At 43.6% G+C, this 23,228-nt stretch overlaps 1 protein-coding gene across 2 annotated transcripts in view; it reads right to left on the bottom strand.

Annotated features, from left to right (window-relative positions):
• LOC102452200 (1-aminocyclopropane-1-carboxylate synthase-like protein 1) overlaps nucleotides 1-22,709 on the bottom strand; it is a 38,606-nt gene extending 15,897 nt beyond the window's left edge. Inside the window, exons 1-8 of one of the 2 annotated variants that reach the window (XM_075922377.1) lie at nucleotides 22,586-22,709; nucleotides 17,703-17,762; nucleotides 14,939-15,009; nucleotides 12,204-12,273; nucleotides 10,526-10,592; nucleotides 7,251-7,348; nucleotides 4,911-4,988; nucleotides 333-433 (exon numbers count right to left, since the gene is read on the bottom strand). In XM_075922377.1, coding sequence (XP_075778492.1) covers nucleotides 333-433; nucleotides 4,911-4,988; nucleotides 7,251-7,348; nucleotides 10,526-10,592; nucleotides 12,204-12,273; nucleotides 14,939-14,994 — 470 coding nt within the window. In that variant the 5' untranslated portion in view covers nucleotides 14,995-15,009; nucleotides 17,703-17,762; nucleotides 22,586-22,709. Of the gene's footprint in view, nucleotides 1-332; nucleotides 434-4,910; nucleotides 4,989-7,250; nucleotides 7,349-10,525; nucleotides 10,593-12,203; nucleotides 12,274-14,938; nucleotides 15,010-17,702; nucleotides 17,763-22,132; nucleotides 22,367-22,585 lie in introns of those variants that run through there. The other variant, XM_075922376.1, reaches the window with a different exon arrangement.
• Nucleotides 22,710-23,228: the final 519 nt, after the last annotated feature.

Raw genomic sequence — 23,228 nt, 5'->3', positions numbered from 1 at the left:
CTGATAATTACCAATTTTCATTTTCTGACATGCATGAAACATAGAAACAATGCTATGCATACAAGAAAGCTTTTTGTTTAGTTGCACAAAAAGCTAACTCTCAGCATAGGGCTATTTATTCAGAAATAGCATCTTAGAACCCATTTTAAGTAAGTTTGCTTATAGTTTTCCCCAGAAAGGATAGCTATGGGATAATAAACTCTACAAGGAACCGCCCCTCCCACAGGTCATATGCCCAATAAAACAAAATAAGATTACCAATGGTAATTTTTATAACTAGCATATTGTATCATGGAAATTAAATCCCAAACAAATAGCGCTAGGACTCAAACCTGTGCGCAAACTCTAGACATTCTTTCAGTAACTGTGCTGGGTAAATGTCCCCTAACGGATTGTGAGGGTTGATCAGGATTAATGCTCTGACTCGGATGCCCTGAAAAAAGAAAAACTGATCGTCGGAGACGCCAACATGACGTCAAACAAATGACTAGCGAGGCTATAAAATTGCTACCCCTTCAATAAAAAGTTATTAAAAATTACTTGATTTCAAATGACCATATATGTTCCTTCCTTAATGATAAATCGCTAAAAACATTTGGAAGTTCTGGCTGCACACGTTGTTCTCTAGTTTACCCAACCATTTTAGTTAATAGCATCACAGAAATATAGCAAATAGTTTACTGGCATAGGTAAATTGAGCTAGTAAAATATAAATATAAATATAAATATAAATATAAATATAAATATAAATATAAATATAAATGCTGGGCTCTAATGCAGCATGTACCAAATTCTGCTTTCATATACACTTCTAAAATCGCTCCATAGAATTCAAGCGGTGTTACTAAAGATAATACACTGATAACACAGAGCAGAATTTGAACCTTCATATCTCACAACCAGTTTGAGTGTAATTTTTTCACTTGCTGCCTTAAAAATTAAGAACATGTAAGGCAGAAGTAATATGAAATTTAGGTTTTTGGTGTCTTAAGAGGTTCTTAGAAAAGTTAAACACTGAAGTAAATAATTACTAATATCCAACTATCTTGTTCAATATTAAAGGAAAGTACATTTGAAATAGAACTCTGCAGAGATTATAGATTTTTTCCTCCTCCCATTATAAAAGGCTTTAAATACTGTGGAGATAAAAGAATCTTACACAAATTCAGTTTCGCAAGTACAGTAGAAATGCACAATTTAAATGCCCTTTTTATATTATACTTTTAAATTTGTATGTAGTGGGACACTCACAAAACCCCTTTACCCATTGTATACTAATGCAATATGTACTAATTATCATACACATTTAACATTCTCTATCCAACAAAAAATTTAAATTGCGCACACAGCCAATTATTACAGTGATTAAGCAGGAAATAAAAATTGCTATATTGAAACACTATGTCAATGAGAGAAATTGTCGCCATCCATAAACTGATATAGAGGATAAATTTGGAATTATACCACACTTCTATTTTCAGTTTAACTCATTTAGTTTTATAGAACTGGCGCAGGTGAGGATTTCTCTCACCCATTTATTACGGAATTAAGGAATTAAGGAATTTCTTGTGATGGGGTATTTAATATTCTTTATGCAAATATACTTAGGAATATGACATAACAGAACTATGTCTATGTAAGATACTTCATGTGAGATATCATTGGAATGGTTCTAATCTACTGAATATAATTATCCCATCCGTATGCATGTATCATTCCTGTATTTGAAGATAGAACTATGAAGTATAAACCTGTGCTACTGATGTGATCATGCTAAGTGAGGGCTATTAGTAATACTCAAGGAACTTAATGGCCCAATACTCAGAACAATGATTTGTGAATAGATTTGTTTTCCCTGGAAGCCAGGGAGAAAGGGCTATGGTGGCTCCCATCAAGGCATGGCCCTGTCACCTGATGCTGGGATTTATATTGTATGCTGTATTTTTCCCTCACTGGAACAGTAGGAAAGTTTAAACAAAGCAGCAAATGATTTCTCCCTTTTCTAAAACCCATTTAAGTGTGGGAAGTGAGGTAATCTTGATCAGTTCTCCCCTGGGATCCCACCCAAAATGACTGCCTGGAACATCTAAGACTGAATTGAGGGAAGGATTGAACCCAGGCAGAAAGGCTTTCCGGTCTCTGAAAGAAGTTTATTTGAACAATTTTGAGGGTAAGATACTACATGTAACCAGTTTCTTAGTGTATAAAGCTTGCATGCTCCGTTTTATTTTGTTTAGTAACCAACATTGTTCTGTGTGCTATTTCTTATCACTTAAATCCTACCTTTTTATACTTAATAGATCGCTTTAGTTTATCTATAAACACAGTGTAAACAATTGTTACTGGGGGAGAGGCAAGGAGTCTGTGCATCTATCTCTTTACATCGAGAAATAGGGTGAATTTCATGAACTTATATAGGAGGCCCCCAACTTGCGATTGCCCAAGTTCCAGCTCTCTAAATGTTAAAGTTCATTAAATGTAAGTTTTCCAAATCTAATTTGAACATCCAAGATCAAAACTGCCTTTAAGATACAACATTAACAGTTTTCAACTGATTTTATGGGATTTTTTGGTTTAAGTTTCGGCCAAATCCTATAATCTTAGCTGTCTAAAGAGGAAAAGATTCTTGTTGTAACAAACTAAACTTTCCTTCTCTCTCCAAAATATACGATTCCAGTGCACTCTCAGTATCCTTCCACACAAAAAGTAGTGTTCTATTCATGTCTTGATTTTTACAGCCATTTGTGTGTGTGGGAAGGAGGACATTATAGATTATAATACTTCAGTGTACCATTTTTAAAGGGTAATCAATGTAAAACTCAAGATTTAACAAGATTGCAATACAAGATTAATTAGAGGATGTTGCATAAAACTGCAATCAAGCTGCTACAGAGCCCTTGATATTTAGTCAATCGCACCATCAAACTGAATATTTCCAGTATGGTGCTCCTTAAAGAGAGGAAGTTTCATGTCCTAGAACAACCATAGAGATTACTTACGAGTTTCTTAAAATACTGAGATTTTATTTGAGAAATAAAAGCCAGGATACATATATGTGCTGGAACGTCACTGTTAAGGGATCATGTTGTCAATTTAAGTGTGACAGAACCTCTTAAATTCACCCTGTCATCCCTTAGTTTTACTAATCAGCTCACATTATGATATCAGCAGAAACATTGATAGCTGACTATATTAATATAGCAAAACCTGTGGTCAACAGTTAACACAGGGATGTTAGCTAATGTCTCTGTTAGGATCCAGTGCTACTGCACTTACATGCTGAATCCCAGCCCCAGCCAGGAGGTTCTGGAACTGCTCTCCTTGCAACTTACAAATAAAGAGAAAGTGTACTTATCTCTATGCCCAAAAATGCTTTTCACTGGTGGCCACTTAAAACAGAGAAAGTTAGCTGTGGAAAATAAGTCTTATGGGGACAGAGACTTGCTGCTCATTAATGCAAATGACTTTAGGAAGCAGACAGTCAAAAATATTAACAGAGACTGTGTTTTTTAGGTTCACCACAAATTTTAAAAAAATAATTATCCAGCTTAAATTGTAACATGCCCACAGCGTCACATAGGTGTTGAAAATGACAAAATACAGGCAGTCCCCAACTTATCAACGAGTTACGTTCTGAACAGTTGGTTGTATCTCGATTTGGTCGTAAGTCAGAAACACGCTGTTTGAAAAACTTGACGTACATGGTTCTCAAGTCGAAAATATTATAATGGGGTTAATGGGAGATTGGTCATAAGTACAGATGGTCGTAAGTCGGTGTGTTGCTGTAAATGTCTCATGTTTATAGAAGTCAAGCTAGCACCTTCCAGTAGGTAGTTTAACACTATAAATATGTTTATAACAAGTCTGCTATAAATAGATATAAACATAGTGCAGTTTTATTTGCAGGTTTTTCTGTTCATTTACAATACTTTTTTGAAACTCAACACATTTTTCTCCCTACTCCAATTATGTCCTTTACCTTTTATTAAATCTTACTTTTCACCCTACGTTAATTAGAAAACACAGAACAGACTTTCTAATAATCTACTTTCCTGTTTTAGATCCAGTATTAACAATGCTACTATCTCAGTTCTGGCAACAAGATTTGCTAGTTATCTTGTGTTCTCTCTTCTGGATGATTGAACAGAACACTTCAAACAGGTTCAATATAAATAATGCCTTCATGTTTTTTCTATACGTTTGTGGACTTAATAAAACACAGATATTTAGATCTAAAGTACTCTCTCCACTACATAGTTGTAAAAGGTATGTTGTATTTTGGCCCAAAACATGTGACAAATAATACATTTTGCTATATTGTATTTGTTCTTCAAGACCTGAAGGTATTGCCTCAACATCACTGCTAACTTCTGTAAGTAGGGATGCGAATGATTAACCGATAAACCTCACTCATTAAAGGTGCTCCAGCCCTGTGGGGCCTGCTGAGGGCAGGGGTGCCCCAGCCTGGCTGGAGTAGCCCCTGTCCACAGCAGGGGGATGTGTGTTCCAGCCTGGCCACAGTGGAAGGTGCTGCAGGTCAGCCAAGCTGGAATGGCCCTCCCACCTTCCCTGTTAATCAATTAAACATGATTTACATCCCTATTTGTAAGCCCAGTGAATGAGAAACTAAGCTAGAAAAAACACACATTTTAAGACTCATTCTGTACAAGGTAGTACACTGCAGACTCAATGCATTATTATATTGTCTACTTTATATGGGAAATTTAAATCTTTTTTGTTGCCAGAGTTGTGCACATGCCTGTAATAGTTAATGAATTTAGACTTTTGTAAGATTTCAAGCAATTGGGCGTTAAGCCAGATAAAATAACATTCTAATGTTGGGCAAAACTGAGTTATTAACACTACTTGGATAACACACACCCAGCTGGAGAGCAGTTTATCATTCCTACCTGTTCTTTTGCTCTCTGTAGGGCAGCCTCCAGTTTTTCAACTGTTAATTGAAAAGGGTGACTTTCTTCATCAGTCACCTGTGCAAGACAAAACCAACAAACAGTTAAGCCATCGCTTCCAAATAATAAAACATCATAGTAGTTGAAGTTTTTGAAATAACCCCTCTAAATGGAAGAGAGCTTTAAAGAAGAGCAGGATATATCTGATAACTATTGGCAGAAGTTATTTCTGGAAGAATGCAATATCTGAACAGTTACTGCTGATCCCTGAGGCTATGTCTAAACTACATTCCTCTGTCGAAAGAGGAATGTAAATGAGGCAAATCAAAAGTGCAAATGAAGTGCGGATTTAAATATCCCATGGTTTATTTGCACATTCGTATCCAAGCGCTTTTTCAAAAAAGGGTTTTTCAAAATTGAAAGCGCAGTCTAGATGGGGTTCTTACAAAAAAAAAACCTTTTTCGAAAGAACCCATACTCCTCATTTTTTCAGGAGTGCAGGTTCTTTCAAAAAAGGGTTTTTTCCCCTTGAAAGAACCCCATCTACACTGTGCTTTCCCTTTCGAAAAACCCAGTTTCAAAAAAGCAGTCAGACGTGAATATGCAAATGAAGCATGGGATATTTAAATCTGCGTTTCATTCGCACTTTCGATTTGCCTCATTTACATTCCTTTTCAACAGAGGAATGTAGTTTAGACATAGCCATACATGCCAAGGATAAACCCCAAGCTGACCCATACCTGCTGACTCGGGCTTGTGGGGCTGTGTAACTACTGTGTAAACATTCAGATTTAAGATGCATCCCAGATTCCAGAACACTGCGAGATGTAAGGTCCTAGAGTTTAGGCTGCAACCTGACCACAAACCCTCACACTTCAATGAAACAGTCCTGCCAGATGAGCAGTGAACCTTTGTGACTGTCTAATTGTAGCATAAACATATGCTAAGCCAGGGATCAGCAACCTGCAGTTCTGGAGCTGCATGTGGCTCTTTGGCTACCCTCTTTTTCTTTCCCCTTCCAGAAAACAAAGAATTTCTGAAAAAACAAACTTCAGCTGTGCAGCAAGGGCTCAGACAGGCTGCCTATATGCTGTGTTTTCATGCCACTCAAAGAAGCAGGTGACTGCTGGCATGTCTCTGTCCACCTTCCCCCTAACTCCAGCACCACCCTCCGGGCTCCAATTGGCTGGTTCTTGGCAAGGAGAGCTGCTCAAGTGGAGCTTGTGAGCATAGGCATGCTATCTCCCCAAGGGGCACACTGACACATGCCAGCAGTCAGCTGCTTCCAGGAGTGCATGGGCCACAGCATGCAGGCAGCTTGTTTGAGCTTGGCTGCACTGACAACCGGGAGTCACTTGTGGTAAGTGCCTCCGCCTTGCACCCAACTCCCTGCCCCAGGTCAGAACCTCCTCCTACACCCAAACTCTCCCAGAGTCCACTCCCTTTCCTGCATCCCAATCTCCTGAACCAGCCCGGAGCTTTGCATATGATAAAGCTCTTGATAGATTTCACTCAAAGACAAAAACAAAAAGATGACTCTTCTTTGAAGGTTGCTGACCCCTACCCTAAATATAACTGCAAAATAGGATACGCAAAGCAAGTTTTCAAAAACAATGATGTAAGTAAGGAAGAGGAAAAACAAGCTAACAAGAACAAAACCAAGATCGAGATCCAAATTCATAACCAAGAATAATCCTGTCCACATATCAATAATTTTGTTTTTAAATGTTAAGCTATTTTCATCTTCCAAATGAATTAAAATGTACACTTTGATAGACAGAGATGCATATTCCAGGGCTAGAGAAAAAAGTTATAAGATGAATGTAATGCTTGTGAAAGGCAGACTGCCAGTTCTTCAGAACTTTTTCTGCATGTAAACAGAGCAGATACAATAGATAGCTGAAGAGCAGAGTTTCTCTCACCATTCTGCCAATATGCTGCAACCTGGACAAAACAGTCTTCCTCTAAAGAGGAGACTAAGTGGGTGAGGTCGTATCTTTTATTGGACCAAGTTCTGCTGGTGAAAGAGATAAACTTTTGAGTTTACACAGAGTCCAGAACTGAGGAAGAACTATGTGTAAGCTCAAAAGTTTGTCTGGTTTACCAACACAAGCTGGCTTAATAAAAGATAAGACCTCAGCCACTTTTTCGAATATCCTGAACCAACATGGTTACAACACTACCCCAAGCATCAAAAGATGACAGGCTGGTTTGAGTCTGTGCCTGCTTTAATCTGTGGTCCTTTTTTGCTTTGATGCACCCTGTGAAGCTGTCATTCAAATTCTTAAACACATTTTTGTGCGTACATAGAATACAGTCTTTAATAAAGTGAAGTTTTACCTCACTATACAAGGGTACATGGACAGGTTGTATTCCACCATACAGCCAGGTTTTCGAATTTATTCCACCATAATATGGAGTAGGAATAAGGTACCCATCTAAACCAAAAATGCATATAAGAGGCAATATTAAACATTACCATTATCAATTACTTTACTCTATATTAACAAAATTGAGATCTACAGGTCTGTGTTGTGTTCTTGAAAAGTGCTACAGATACCGAACACCAAACATTGGAGAATTTTTCCACATAAGAAATAATGGAATGGGCGGGGGGGGGGGAGTGTTCACAACATCCCCACACTCGCCAATGACAATGCCCCTCCTCCAACTGCACCCTGTCCCACCTTCTTTTTCCTCCCAGCGCCTCCTGCACATTGCTGAAGCTGTTCAGAGGTGAGCAGGAGGTTCTGGGAGGGTGGGGAAGAAGGTGATTGGTGGCCCACACCGCAGGATGGGATGTGCTGTGGGGCACTGCTAAGCACCCACAGAAAAGCAACACAAAAGGTTTGCAACTTACTTGCTTTACAACAAATATGAGGGTCGGGACCAATGTGAATTGAAACATGTTCCCCTATTAATGAATGATACATGAAACAATGGATAAAGGGGAGAGGTATACTGGGGACCGCATGTATATCCAATCTACTCTCACCATCTATTTTGCCATCTAAAGTGAAAGACTGCTGATACCTAGCATAAAGCAATTAGATCCATTTGCTGAGAGATTTTGCTTTCTTTGCATTTTTAGTTCAATATTTATTTTGACAACCACTTATGAAGCATGAATTGAAAGTGACCTAATGTTTAATATCAAAACTAGCATATGGATTACTGTTTTCTTAATTTGCTATTTTGTTCATGTTAAACTGTGGCCATCTTTTCTTCAGGTAAATGCTGTGAATCTTAATTATTTCTTCTCTGTTGTATTCAAGTGAGCTGCCACCATCCTGCATGTTATAATGCCTATTTGATCTTTTACACAGTATATAGGTTTTTATACTGCACCATTCACTGTGGTACCCAGTTGTATATTGCCAGATGTCATTTCTTTTTCAAATGGATGCTCTTGCTTTTCCTTCTCTTAAGGTAGCTTTTTCCATGATGCTCCCTTACTATTTAAGCTTTTATTCCTGTAATGATGTTCAATACTCAGAATTTTACAGCCATTGATTACACCTGGCCAAAAGCTTGACAGCAAGATTTGCATTCACCCCTGACTTTCTCCATCCTCGTTTAGGCATTGCAATGGTTTAAGCAGAACTTCTCTTCCTTGCATCCTACTTATTCGTATGCACTGCAGTATTTCCAGTATGATATCCATATCATTATTTAATGTATATCTATATTATTTGCAGTCAATGTTGTTGTGATTCATGTAAACAAAGTGGAATATTGTGTCCAGTTCTGCGCCCCCCCACTACAGAAAGGATGTGGACGCATTGGAGAGGCTCTAGCGGATGGCGAGGAAAATGATTAGGGGGCTGCAGCGCATGATCTATGAGGAGAGATTGAGAGATTTGGGTTTGTTTAGTCGGCAGAAGAGAAGAGTGAGGGGAAATTTGATAGAAGCCTTCAACTTTCTGAAGAGAGGTTCCAAAGAGGATGGAGAAAGGCTGTTCACAGTAGTGACGGATGGCAGAACAAGGAGCAATGGTCTCAAGATACAGTGGGAGAGGTCTAGGTTGGATATTAGGAAAAGCTATTTCACTAGGAGGGTGGTGAAGTATTGGAATGGGTTACCTAGGTAGGTGGTGGAATCTCCATCCCTAGAGGTTTTTAAGTCTCAGCTTGACAAAGTCTTGGCTGGGTTGATTTAGTTGGGATTGGTCCTGCCTTGGGCAGGGGGCTGGACTTGATGACCTCCTGAGGCCTCTTCCAGCTCTATGATTCTAAAGTCTAGAAGAAACCCTCGCCATTTTGATTAAATTGTATACCGCATTTTCTTTTAACAATGTATGAATGTTATATTTTCAATTTCAGAACATTAAGCAACAGTGCTTGGCCGCAAAGTTTACATCTTTTATACCTATTTATATAGCAGACTCCTCAGTACAGCATAAAATAACTTAATCCCAGGCAGCCATGAACAGAAATAGTAAAATATCAACAAGGATAAAAACATTCTTGTCATACATTACTCTGACTAGGAAATCTTCATCATTTCATTGTCAGACTTTGACCAATTGTACATTTCTAGGATTACACAACTTTTCAAGAATCTTCACAACTTCTCAAGATGTCTCATTGTATTGTGAATGATCGTGAATTTGAGGAAGGTAGCCATTAGCAAGTACCGCTTAGTAAGCATCTCTATTAATCTGTTAGTACCAAAATGCGATTGGTACATATTACATGACATAAGTCAATCAGATGTTCATGGTATCTTGTGTCCTCAGCATCTCTTAGTGTGAAGCATCACTGATTTATAAAAAACCTATTAACTGTTACCTTGCCTCCTTAAACAGCAGTGGGTCAAATACATTATTTTTAAGATACACAAGATCTTTCTAAAATATGGTTATTTTGATAATTTTCTATGACTGAACTGTTCATCTTATTTTCTCTCATGTCATCTCATTTATTATTAACCATCTGCTAATGATCCACTTAAAGCAGGGCAATTTCTTGTTCTTGTGCCATATATTTGCCAACAGTTTGTCAAATCAACTAGTGACCAACCTCACCTATCCAGATATTTTAGAAATGTCTGTCTGTTTGTTCAAGAACTCCTACTAAATGGTATCCAGCTCCCTTTTATCCTAACTTAAAGCAAGGATGCTGTGCCAAGCAAACGGGAAGTGCCTGCCTAATGGATACCCTCTCTCTCCTTGCCATATTGCCACAGCTGTGGTCAGCAGAGCAATCAAAAGGGACATGCTCACTGTAGTAGATGGGAGGAGGCTGGCAGGGTGTTCACTATGAGGGCTCAGACTCTGGAATTTGCTCCCTCCCATTATCTAAAAGAGCCCACATTTGGTGACTTTTCAGACATACTGAAAGATCTTTGACATGGATTTTAGAGAGGACTATGGATATGCTACCTATAATAATGAAACAGTGAAAATGAATCTCTGTAGGTGGCTAGTTGGATTCCTATTGGAAGGATTATTTTAATGCTGAGGGGATTTTTTGCAATTAATGTCAGGGCACCTAGAGCCTTGGATAGATGTCTTATCACTTATAAGATAAATACAAAGGCTATGACCACTATGGATGACACTTCTCTCTATATATAATGCTTTCACATTAAGAATATTTACTTTTAAGCTTACCTCCAGGATCACATAATACAGTTGAAAGGGTAGCAAAGACAGCACAACAGCCACTCATAACAACTATCTGAAACAAGCAGACAAAATTATATTAGCAGAACTGCAAACATCTTTGTGACTATTTAGAAGGCAATACTTAGAAAAGTAGAGTATATTCAAGATCAGAACTTTATAAAAAGCAACCACTGTTGTAAAGCAAGAGTCTGACTTGCAAACTAGTGCATTATACAATATCCAAATTGATCATTCTGCTACTGTTAAAGTTTTTTAATGCATTTCACTGCTACTGCTAATTCATTTCAAGTTTGTAATAGTTTTATTTATTTATTTTTAATAAAAAGGTGGTATGCACTCCTATTGGTTAAAAAGTCAGCCTTCTAAATTGAACCTGCGAGCACATCACACATGAGTGGCAGCACTGAGTCCTAACACTGGGTTTAGTGGAAAGACATATAACCACAGTTTGGGAAGGATTTTTTCCCCCTGAAATGTGCAGTCCTGCAATAATGCCCCCTTTCCAACAGTCCAAAGGTTCAAGATAAAGAGTGGTGGTGGGTATGAGAAAGTTTTCTGTATCTTCACCTCTATCTCCCAGCAGCTGGGGGCACATTAACTGAAGTTTCAAGAAGTTTCAAGTGTGCTACACACCTACAATCCAGAGGCAGATAGGAAAGTCTTGATATACCATTGCCTATAATATCAGAGTCCTGAAGTAAATGAAGCTTTTATCAGTTGTATCTTGTTATTGAGCATATGCCACTCCCAGGTGAAGTAAATGAGAGTTTTTGTAACAACCACTGTCAGAACTGTAGTGCTAATTTTGTTATACACAAGTACACAAACTATTACTTTACATTCGGAACCTATTCAAATTATTTTGGGAGAAATAACTACTTCCCTTCTCCTCTATTCATTGTCTCCACACATAGTTTTTCCTATGGCAGTAAAGTGGGAGGGAGGAACACAGATATAACTCCTAGGGCCCTCCTTACCCAGAAGCAGAATACACAGCTACTTAGAGCACCTGAAAATGGGGCACCATTGGGTCTTAATGTCCACCCACCCATCTCTTCCTAGACTTGTTCTGTGGCTTTGCTTCTGCCAGGGAGGATCTATTTAACTTAAAAGTGAAAAAGCCTACCAGACCTGTTATCAGACCACTGAATTTGTAAAAGATCCATTCAAGCGGTAATGAAGCCATTTAACAGGCATTTGCCAGCCCCAGATATATACTGTCAGTTTCTGACTTCTATTAAATATTTTAAACTAAGGACCTGTAGACTAATACAGTAGTGTGTTGCTGAAGAATATAAAAATCATATCCCCCCCAGCTGTTGTTGGGTATAGGGCTCAATAAAACTTAAGGATGTCCCTGATGACTCCCTAACCCCTTAACAACCAAACTGTAGCTCCTCTCTCTAGCATAAATCTGGATCACATGGGCAGTACATTTCATGGATTTAAAATCAATTAAGGGCCAAAGAACAACAGCATAAGTTCTTCATACTAAGTGGCTTTGTAACTTTTTTCATGTTTTGTATGCAATCCTGAACATTTAAAATGTGATTGGACATCTGGAAATGCGTTTATAATACTTTTAAAACATAAGCAAATCTGTACAGAAAATATCTACAGCTAAAAAAAAGCAAGATACAGAGATAAAGCATTCATTTCTTACATGCTCAGGATTCAGTGCTTTTGGAGCTTTGGCATACTCGGTGAGAAATTTGGCAATTTCTTCTCTGAAGCTGAAATGCAAAATTAAAATACTTGGCATTACATAATTGTTCTTACAAAAATACCAAAATACATCGAATAGATTTTAACTTGAATAGGACAAATCCATTTTATTCTCATGAATGACATCCCAATTTGGTTCCATTAAGTCCAGTCTCTGAAGATAAGCAAAAGCTAAGCAGGTAGTAGACTAGAGTATTGACTACTCACTTACTCCCCTCCCCCTTTGCTGCCTCTAAGAGCCAGTGCTGGAGAGAGCTGGCTTAAAAGCTGGTTCCCCACAGTACTGTCTCTGTGGTGCCACCCGCCCCACTCTGCTGCCTCTATCAGAGGCAGCGGGAGGGGATAGAGGAAGCTGCTACGAGTCTGCTCTGGCAGCAGCCCCTGTTCATGGGGGTTCCAGTGGGGAGCTGGACCCCCTGCAGATAGGGGGTGTTGCTGCCAAGCAACCTCTGTTTGTGGTGGTCTGGGCTAGCTGCACGCAAGGGCTGCTCTGGTAGCCAGGACCAAGCAGTCCTGGCTCGCACTGGTCTGGGACACTGCGCCTCTGCATTTTAAATGTAGTAAGAGCCAAGTGGCTCTTACTATATTTAAAATGCAGAGCTACAGTGCAGAAGGCTCCTGGAGTCTGCACGAACCGGGACTGCTCAGTCTCAGCTTGAGCCAGGTCCTGGGGCTACCCCCCACTGCAGCTTTGCATAGAGGTCTTTATCAACTAGTTGTGTAATCGATACAAATTGAATCAACTACACAATTAGTTAGATAACCGCAATTTAACAACCTTAGTGGTGACATGCAGAAAGCTAACCTCAACAGCCTGGTTTGAAAGACAACCAGCAGCTGTAGCTTCTGCAGCCTATGTAGCTTTGGGTAGATTCTATCGCACTAAAATTACCTGGTGCAGAATTCTAATAAATGGATAAACTATGATAGGAATGGCCAAACCATGGCTCTCAAGCCTGACACGGCTCTTACACAGTGAAGGTATGGATCACAAGGTACCTCATGTCTCCCTCATTCTCTGCCTACCAGACTAGGTGGAGAGAGGAGGAGGGGCTTAGAGCTTCTGCCTGTGGCAGGGTGGTGGGGCTAAAAGCTTCTGACCAGCAGGAACAGGGGTCTAGAGCAGTGGTTCTCAACCTATTTATCATTGTGGACTGTACATGCAGCCCACAGTGTTATGTGGGCTGCAGGTTGAGACTCACCATACCCTTTCAACTACCCCATAGTCTTCTGTGCCCCCTCCTGCCTAAAGACCCCTTCACAGAGCAGGTCCAGAAGTGGAGTCCTGAGTGCAGGGCTGGGCAGCTGGGATCTAGATCCACTCTACTGGGCTGGACAGCCAGACCAGAGATCCTCCAGCACGGGACCAGACCCTGCCAGCTGAACCTTGCCATCAGAAGCTAGACTCAGACTGCAGCACCTGCCAGTTGACCCAATCTTGGTAAGCAGTTTTGGGCAGGGGGCAACAGACCTGGACCCCAGCATCTCCTGTTGTGTGGGGCTGAACAGCTGCAGTAGACTTTAACCTTGGTATCCAGGGTGCAGGACTGGGCAGCTGGGAGGTGAGTCCTGCAGTGTAGCTAGAACCCCCGCCACCAGGCCAGAAGTGGAATGTCAGGCATGTTCTGGCAGCCAGGACCCAAGGTGTTGGGGTAGGAGCAGAACCTCACCTAAAACCTGGGTGTTCTGCTCTCAGTGCTCCCCCAAACCTTCCCAGAACTCCCCCAAAGCTTGCCAAGATAGACTCTCCTAACTCCTGTGCACTCATCAGCCCCCTGCTGGCAGGAGCCATTCTGCAGGCTGCTTTATGCTCTCTCCTACTCAGCCAGCCCCACCCCCTGCCAGCTGTGTGCTAATTGGGATGTATGTGGCCCCTGGGTTGAGAACTGCTGGTCTATGGGCTTCAGCCCTGCAGGAGGTGTCTGCTGGGGCTTTGGACTTCAGTCCTGTGACACATACATGCTGGTGCTGGGGGCTTCAGCAGGAGCTGAAGCCCTGAGACCTCCCACACCACAGGGCAGAAAGTGCTAAGCCCCATTCCCTCACTACAGGGCTGAAGCAGTGAGCCACAGCAGGTGCCCCTGGTTCTTGTCCTTTTGAAGATTATTGTATTTGGCTCAGAGGGTCACCTGAGAACGAGGCTATCTGTATGAAAAAAATAACTAGAAAAAGCAGAGGCATCTTTGCACCCACTCCACTGTTGGGCCCTTGTTTTGAAAAGAACCCAAGAATCGGTGTAATCGTCCCCCCCCCCCCCCATCAGTAAAATTTAAATAAATCAAGATTATATTCTTAGGGTGAAATGCTTTTACAGTATCAGGATTCATCTGATCCTGTTTCCGAAGAGCACAGAGTTCTGGCGTAATTGTAGACTGCCAGAGTTAGCTGTAAAAGGAACTCTACTGCATGCTCCCCTGCATAGATGCAAGGTATCATGCTTTTGGGAAGGGGGGGGAGTAGATTAAAACACGGGGAGCTGAAAAAAAAACACAGGAAAGTAATTCTTGAAAACCAACAGGAAACAGAAAAACATCTTGAGAACAAGCAGCTAATATTTAACTGAGTATAACCCCCTGTACATTAAATGAAACCATACCAAATTGTCAAGTAACACTTGATTAGTACTGAATACATGTCATGTGAAAAGGAGACAATATTTTACTAACTACATACCTTTCAATGCCTTGTGTATCAGAATATTGCAAAAGGTGAGGTTCCAAATAGTTCATGTCAGGTCTTGTGAGCTGTTAAAATAAATAAATAAAATAATAAAGAAAGAAAGATGTTTTTCTACTGTATGTCTTTTACATGTTTTCACCTGTGAGCTTGTGTTCCACTGAACCACATATCAATCTATGTAACTTCATAATACCATTGAGTAACAACGGGGAGATATCTTAATATTCAAAAGTTATGTCCATATTCCCAGTTCAAACTTCCATCCCTTTATTTGCAAGATGCACATCAACAATTTCTTCAGTTCAGTAAAACATTATTTATGGACTATTCTGTCCGGGTTAAATCCAACACAATGTCGAATGAAAATATATCGGTACTAATCTCAGATTTTATAATTACTGTTTGAGGACACACCAAAATTCCCACAATTTTTTTTTTATTATTTACAGAAGTTGCAGCATTTTTTAAAAATTAAAAGTTAATTTTATTTAAATTACCTTCTCAGCTGGGGAGAAGCCAATAATTTTACCAGGTACAGTAAGAAATAGCCAAAGCAGCTGGGTTATATTTCTTAGTTTAAAAAGAGATCTAGTTTGAAAAGTGACTAAACGACAATGTACAGTTCCATTTTTTCTGGATCAACTACTTCCAACTCAAATTTACACAGATCTCATGTCATTACAAAATAAATTTCATGTCCCAAATAATCAGGGCTGCCAACTCATCCTGAGATATACAGAGATTCAGCAGAACAAACTGCATCCATGCATTTCAATGACTTTTTGTAGAGGTAAACAAGTGTAAACGGGAGGAGATGGCCCTACTACTGGTGATTAATTTTACTGATAAGTGACCCAAAATAAAATCTTGTATATTCTTCCATAGTTGTGCTAGCTAAACAGAGCTAATTAACTTAAAAAAAGTCTCTTTTTCACTTAAAAAGGTGCCATTTTTATATTGTCATTTTTCATATAATAGAAATTGCCTCTGTGCAGCCTGACATGTGGACTGGTATACACAAAATTACTCACTTTTTTCTTTATAGTTTTGTTTAAAATCAATACATAAATCCAACAAAAAGAAGGATTTCCATGCTAGGTAAGAGTTTTGGCTCCACCAAGGAAGAATCAATCCACATGATAGAAATTACTAAGTACACTTTCACAATAACTTCCAAAAAATATTTTTGGATTAAATGAGAAGAGTACTTTAAATTATTTCTATTTAAACATAAAAAACACTTTGGATTGAATATTATTTTTAAAATCTGAATTATGTTGCTGTAGCCAGACATGAACCCCATCTTGTTCCCCTCCCCCCCCCCCCCCCCAGAGAGCAAGAGAAAGGCAGTCAGCCTTTGATGCCCTGGGAACGCAGGTGTGCTGCCTGTCCCTGACTCTACCATAAACAGAAACCAGACAGTAAATGGGCTAGCTGACGACCCGGGGCCTCCTGCCGCCCTGATGGCTAGTACAAGTAGTTGACACACCTGCACTGTCCCAGGAGAGGAATCTTCACCCATCACATACCAGAGGTGCCCATTGTCTGCATTTTCCCAGGTGTGAATTATGCTTTGCACCCTTCGTGGGAAACTTGGTGTTCAAAGCCATTTTTCCTAATTGGCCACTTGAGACCAGGAAGAAGCCTACTTGACCCAAGGGGTACAAAGAGGGGTTCAGTAGCCCACCCCATTTGAGCTCCAATCATCTACACCTGCTGGCAGGTATTGATTGTCTCCCGAGGTCTGTGGGACGTCCAACCTCGCCCTACTTCTTCCCGAGGGATTGAGAGAAAGACGCTGGCCACGCCAAGTCTGGAATGCAGGGGTGAGAATTATACCTGTTAGGTGTCTATTTTGCATGCATTTAATAAGAGCTCAGAGAACCAAAAGGGTTTCATGGTACCTATAAGTGACTTAGTGTACTTTCTGTCCTGTCCTTTGTAGTGACTGTGTTATCTGTAACACAGCAGTAGCATTTAACAGCTAAGTTTACCCTGTAACAATAAAATAGTAACTGTTTAAGCTTTAACCTGACTCCTTCAGTTGCTGTAACAGAACCAAGCACAATTTTAAAAGAACTTCAGCCGGTCATAAGAGAGAGATATAGGAGAGCTTGGGCATTTTGGATCGTGTTGCTTCCAGGGGACAGATCCATTGGGGCACCTCTCAGCCTCCCCAGGCTGTCCGCTGTGAAGGGATTTTTGTATCCTAGCAGCTAAAATCTCAGGTGTTATAAGCTCTCCCTGTAAACTTATTGGGGCGCCCGTCAACCTCCTCCAGGTTGCCCGCTGCAAGGGACCCCGGTCTCAGCAGTTGAAGTCTCGGGTGTATAGCACACACACACACACCACTCACTGCCCTGACCGTCGGTTGGCAGAATTGGGGCGCCCGTCAACCTCCTCCAGGTTGCCTGCTGCAAAGGTCCCCGGTCTCAGCAGTTGAAGTCTCGGGTGTATAACATACACGCACACACTGCCCTGACCGTCGGCTGACAGTTGCTTAGGAAAATTTCTAGGAAAATTATTTTGCCTTTAGCCAGAGCCACACTTTTCTTTGTTATATGACTTTGTTAAGTGTATCTGATGATAAGTAGCAAATATAAAGCATGGATGTTTAAAAAAGTTTGTCATAAAACTACCAATTCACTAAAGGAATTATTTAATCTGTTCTCAATAATTCACACACCATTATTAACATGCAATTGTTAGTTGCAATACCATTTTATTACTCAAAATCCACAATTCCAAATCCACTTACTCTTTCCTGTATTAAATCATAGCAAAGTTTGTTCTCACTTGTTCCCAAATTCAGAATGCCCTGAAAGAAAAATCACAGACATTAAACAACTGAAGTCATCTTTAAAAATCCATTTTGGATTCACTTTGTCTTTATAAGAAGGGTCTGAAACATTTACTTCATCAGTGGATATGACCTGTTAGTCAGAGGCCAGTATGGGAGATTTTTTGCACAAGGCTTTTGGGCAAAACCTGGCAGAGCGTTCACACCTCAAGTGTGTTTTTGCTCAAGAAAATCAACAGAATAGAGGGCTTTTGCTGGTAGAGTTATTCCTCTCCCCACAAGGAATAACTCCTTTTTGCTCTACAGCTCTTGTGCAAAAAGGCAAGTGTGGACACTCCGGAGGGGGTTTTGTGCAAGAAAACCCTATTGGAAAAAGCACAGATCAGAGATTTATTGTGCAAAATTGTCCTTGCATTGTGGACGCTCTCTTGTGCAAAAGCACATCGCTTTTGCAATGTGCTTGGAGGTGTGGACACGCTTTTGCACAAGAAGTTTTTGTGGAAGATCTCTTCTGCAAAAGGCTTCTTGCGCAAAAACCCTGCAGTGTAGACAGTGGCGGCCCGTCCATAGAGGCGAACTAGGCGGTTGCATAGGGCGCCAAAGTTAAATGGCGTTGAGGGGTTTGGAGGCAGGGGTGCCGATTGCGCATTTTGCCTAAGGCGCCAGTTGCCGGCAGCTTGTCTAGGGCCGCTCCTGAGTGTAGACTAAGTTCCAGTGACTAGGAATGTCAACATTTAGTTGACTACATGATTAACTGATAAGCCTGGGCTTATCAGTTAAACCTATTGACTACACGTATTCCCCGCCCCCCCTTTGTTGCCTCTGTATCAGAGACAGCAAGGAGTGGGAGAGGCAGAAGCCGGTGTCCATGGGGAGCTGGCTTTTAAGCCAACTCTGTGTGCATCCGTGCTGGCTCTGCAGAGCCATGAGGCAGCAGCAGTGGGAGGGGTAGCAAGCATGGGCGACAAGTTATACAGGCTTGTGGTGCCCATGCTCCAGCAATATTCAGAGCCGGGGGCCCTGCTCCAGCAATATTTGGAGCTGGGTCTCTCCCCTGGCACTGCCTGGAGTGGGCCCCGGCCCCCACCTGCCAGTCCCCCCCGGCCCCGGACCGTCCCTGCCGTGCGCAGCGTTCAGTCGGCTCCCCCTTGCCTGCGCGTGCTGCCTGCTGCTGCTGCTGCCATGCGCATATAGGTGAATGGGGAGACGCCCGGGCGTGACGTGACGTCATGGCCCAGGACTTTAAAACAGTTTGGTGCGGCAGTGTGCCACACGGCTTAGCTCCCGATTCGGCGTCCGGGGACTTCTGAGGCTGGAGCGCAGACTCCGGCCCCACAAAGTGGAAGGCAGAAGGTAGGGCAGGGCAGGATAAAGGGGAAAACTAGGGGGAAGAGGTGGGAGAGGAAGGGGCTTGTGTGGAGGGGGAGAGGGTGGGAGAGGAAGGCACCAAGGGACAGCCTGGAGGAGAGACAAATGCCAGGGGGCCAAGTGAAGATAATGAGGAAAAGTGCAGGAGGGGAGGTGTCAGTGGGAGGGGGGACAGGGTGATGCTGCGAGAGGAGAGGGTAAGGGCACTGGGGTTTAGAGGAGGGAGGAGTAGGTGCTGGGAGAAGGCTTGAAAGAAGGGGTGGGCATGAGAAAGGTGGGGATGGAGCAAGTCATGTGTAAGGGCACAGAGGAGCATCAGGAGAATGGGGACAGAGAGTGGTGAGGGGGTAGGCATCAGGGAAAAAGAGGGCAAAGGGGACAGGGGTAGTAAGGGGAAAGGGAGAGGCACCAGGAGGGTGCAGGGCTAAGGGAAGGTGCAGGTGCCATGGGATTCTGGGGTTGAAACAGAAGGGCAGACACCTGCAGGGGAGGGACCAGCACCACAGGAGAGAGGCAGGGCAGGTGTGTAGAAGGAGGTGTTAGAAGAGGGGATGAGGAGGGGTAGCTCACCTGATCAGAGTGGGGGTTCTGGAGGAGTGGGCACAGGGAGGAGAGAAGGGCTGGTGGAGGAGGGCAGGTTGCAGGAGGGCTGAGGGCAGTGAGAAGGGCAGGAGTCAGGACAGCAGAGGAGGGTGAGGAGTGGGGGGGGGGGGGAGCAGCAGGCTCCAGGGGAGCTGATGGAGCAAGAGGAGGAGACATGGCAGCAGAGAGAAAAAGTAAAGGTTTATAAAATATTTATTAATAACTTGGGTGCCACAGTGGCACATCCAAACAAGCCCCATGAACTCAGTACTGGTGCACATCACAAAATTCATTCTGCTCATGGGAGGAAACTCTTAGGCTATGTCTACACTGGCGGCTTCTTGCGCAAGGACATCTTGCACAAGGGTTTTTGTGCAGGAAGTCTTGAGCAAGAACACGTCCACACTGCCATGTACAAGCTGTGCTTTTGCGCAAGAGCATCCATGGCAGTGTGGATGCTCTCTTGCCCAAGAAAGCTCCGATGGCCATTTTAGCCATAGGGGTTTCTTGCACAAGAAATCCCTGCTGAGCAGCCACACTGCCCTCTTGTGCAAGAGAGTTAGAAAAGAGCGTAGCTCTTGCGCAAGACGCCCTCTCTTACCACGCCGTACTGTAAATTTCCTTGCGAAAGAGCAGGCGGGCAGTGTGGATGCTCTGTGGGTTCTTGAGCAAGAATAGCTGTACTTGCACAAGAAGCCGTGAGTGTAGACATAGCTTTAGAGGGAACACTTCCCCCAGCCTCTCTGCCCCTGAGTTAATGTCGCACACATTGGGTTAATGCAATTGCAGGATAGTTGCATGAGGGGGGTTTGGTAGGGGCCAAACTAATCCCCGTTTGTAGGAGGATGGTGGGAAAAGTCCTTCCAGAGAAGTGACATGACATCTTTTACTTCTGGTCATGTGTCCATCTTGCTCTGAGTGTGTTATCTCCAGAGTCGTGGCTAACGGGAGTCAGGGGACGTGGCTAATGGGGCACCACCAAAAATTATACAAACTTGCCTCCCCTGGTGGCAAGGGAGACTACTGCAGAGCAGCTTCTGTCAGCAGCAGGCCTAGGCTCACCCCTCCACCTCCAACTCTGGCCCCCCGCACTGGTTGCCAGCCCTGCCCTTGGGGACTATCTAATAACTGTGTAAATGATAATAGTTTTTGAGGTTACATGATTATTCAGTTACATGGTATCTAACATCCCTATCTGTGACAGGTTAACTCTGGTAATTTTATCATGGGCCTTGGGATATTTAGTGCTTTTCCTAAAGCCTCAACTCCGGAAGTCACATGATTATATGAGACTCTGAATTTCATTTAAAATTAAACTAAATTTCTAGTCCTCCTGGATGTGTAGAAAAGCTTGAAAATGTTACTCTGAAAGGCTCAAAAACTAGGAAGCAATTAAGAAGAACCCTATGTTGTATTTTTTAAGCTGTCATGATTTTTTAAGTTAACAGACTGTTTTTGATTGATTGAGGCTGACAACACTGTGCCAAAACATAACACATTTCACTCTGGTCTGAACAAGAAATACTAGAAAAACCTCTAGCCTCTGGAAATGGGATCAAATGAGTTGAAATTGTTTGCCTGCATCCAATTGTGCTCTAGCAAATGAGTACTCTCACAGTACAGAGCTTCCTGTAGGAACATAACTTCATAGTATACACAACATCGGTTGCTGGGGCAGGGAAATGCTTCCTTGTGCAATGGTACAGCAGATATGCTCTTGTTCTTCAGTCACTAATGCAGCGAGGCAGCAAAGGGAAAGGCAGGAACACCTCCTTAGTGGGGTGATTTCAGGTCAGGGAATAACGTCATCTAGTACTAGCGTCATCTAGTACTACCGGCACAAACCAGTTTAAACCACCATCTCAGACTGGCTCAGCAGCAGCATCCTCTACAGGGATTAGCAACAATGCATCTCTTTCCCCCCTTTACTCCAGGTTACCCTACAGTATCCCAGGAAAGAGATGCCAGCCTTGCATTCAGGAGCCATCTGTTCAACTCCCTGCTCTTTGTGCAAGTCACCTCCCTCCTCCAAGTGTGAGCATAGCCTGGGTGCCTAGGTCAGGTCTCAATCTCGGTGAGTTGGAGAAGGGAACTGCTACTGCACAGAAGGAGCTGTGCACTGAGCAACTGGGCTCTCATATCGCCTCCTGTTCCCCTCCAAACCCTGCCTGCTGTGCACCCATCGCCTAGCAGCCCCTGCATCCCCACCGCCCCCTCATGTTCCCACCAACATTTTAATTGCTAAATGCGGTGCCCTCACATGCCCCCTCCCCACTAGTCCCCGCTATTCTCCTGTCTCCGGGCAGGGCGTTATCCCCCCCAGCGCCCATCCCCGTGGCGCGGGCCCCTGCGCCCTCTCCCCGGTTGCGTCTTCCAGCGACTGACGCCCCCAACCTGCGCCCCCCGGCAGCGGGGCTCTGCCCGGCCGGTGCCCTCACCCGCGGGTTGCGGTCCCGGTCGAAGGGGTCGGCGATGTACAGGTCGAAGCCTTTGTCCAGCAGGCCCGGGGCGGCGCCGGCGATGCGGCAGCCCCGAGCGGAGAGAGCCGCTGCCGAACCATCGCCGCCGCCGCCGCTCATCCTGCGCCCGCCGCTGACCGCGCGAAGATGAGGGGACGGAGGCGGCGGGCACAGGGAGGCGGCGAAGCCGGGATGCTGACAGGGAGACACCGCCCCGCCCCTGCCCCACAGCGCGGCTGCGCCGGCCCAGCGCGCCCCTCGCCAACAGGCTGCTGCCCGGGCTGCCGCTTTGCGTCCCCTCCGCTGCGCGCCTGCGCCCCGGAGCTCTCCCGCGGCTCAGCCGTGCGCCCGCTGAGGGGTCGCTGCGCGTCGCCGGGCGCCAGGCCCTGAGCCTCCCCCGGGAGCCGGGACACGCAGGGCCGCGGAACCCACCCGCCAGTCTCTGCCGCGCCCTGAGCTGGTCCCGTAGGCGTGTCCCGCCCAGGTTGCGAGCGGCTACCCCGGGAGGTGGCGCACAGGCCTCGGACCGGTCATGTACATGAGCTCCGCGGCACCAGGAATGTCTCTGTGATAGGAAACGTGCTCGCCGCCTCCCCGAACCGTTAACCCAGCATCCCTGAAAGACAGAGCTTCCTGCCCCAGGGTGCTGCGCCCAGGCGGGTTGGAAAGAACAAAATCCTTTGTGAGTCTCACCTGTGGGCGTGGAACACAAGTCGCTTGATCCAGGTTTAGCAGAATTAGAATGGACGGAGTTACTTTAGCTTTGTGTTGCTTTCCGTTTCTATAACATGGGTGTACTGCACGAAGTGTGTAATAGCTGTGCCAGCCCAGTGCTGGAAGAATTAGGGGGTGTCTGTCTACACTCCAACGGCTGTAGCCCTTCAGTGTAGACCGGGGTGGGCAATAATTTTTGATGGTGGGGGCCACTCCCAAGATTTGGATAAGTGTTAAAGAGGCCACTCATTTCTATAGACGGGGTGTGGGGTCTGGGATGGCAGTTGGGTGCAGAAGTGAGCTTGGGGTAGAGGACTGGGGTGCAAGGGAGAGCAGAGTAGAGTATGAGGGAGTTTTGTCT

Source organism: Pelodiscus sinensis, chromosome 2 (assembly GCF_049634645.1).
Source record: "Pelodiscus sinensis isolate JC-2024 chromosome 2, ASM4963464v1, whole genome shotgun sequence".
Classification (NCBI taxonomy): domain Eukaryota; kingdom Metazoa; phylum Chordata; order Testudines; family Trionychidae; genus Pelodiscus; species Pelodiscus sinensis.
Note: the sequence above shows the minus strand (reverse complement) of the source record. Positions and strands in the feature narration are given on the sequence as shown.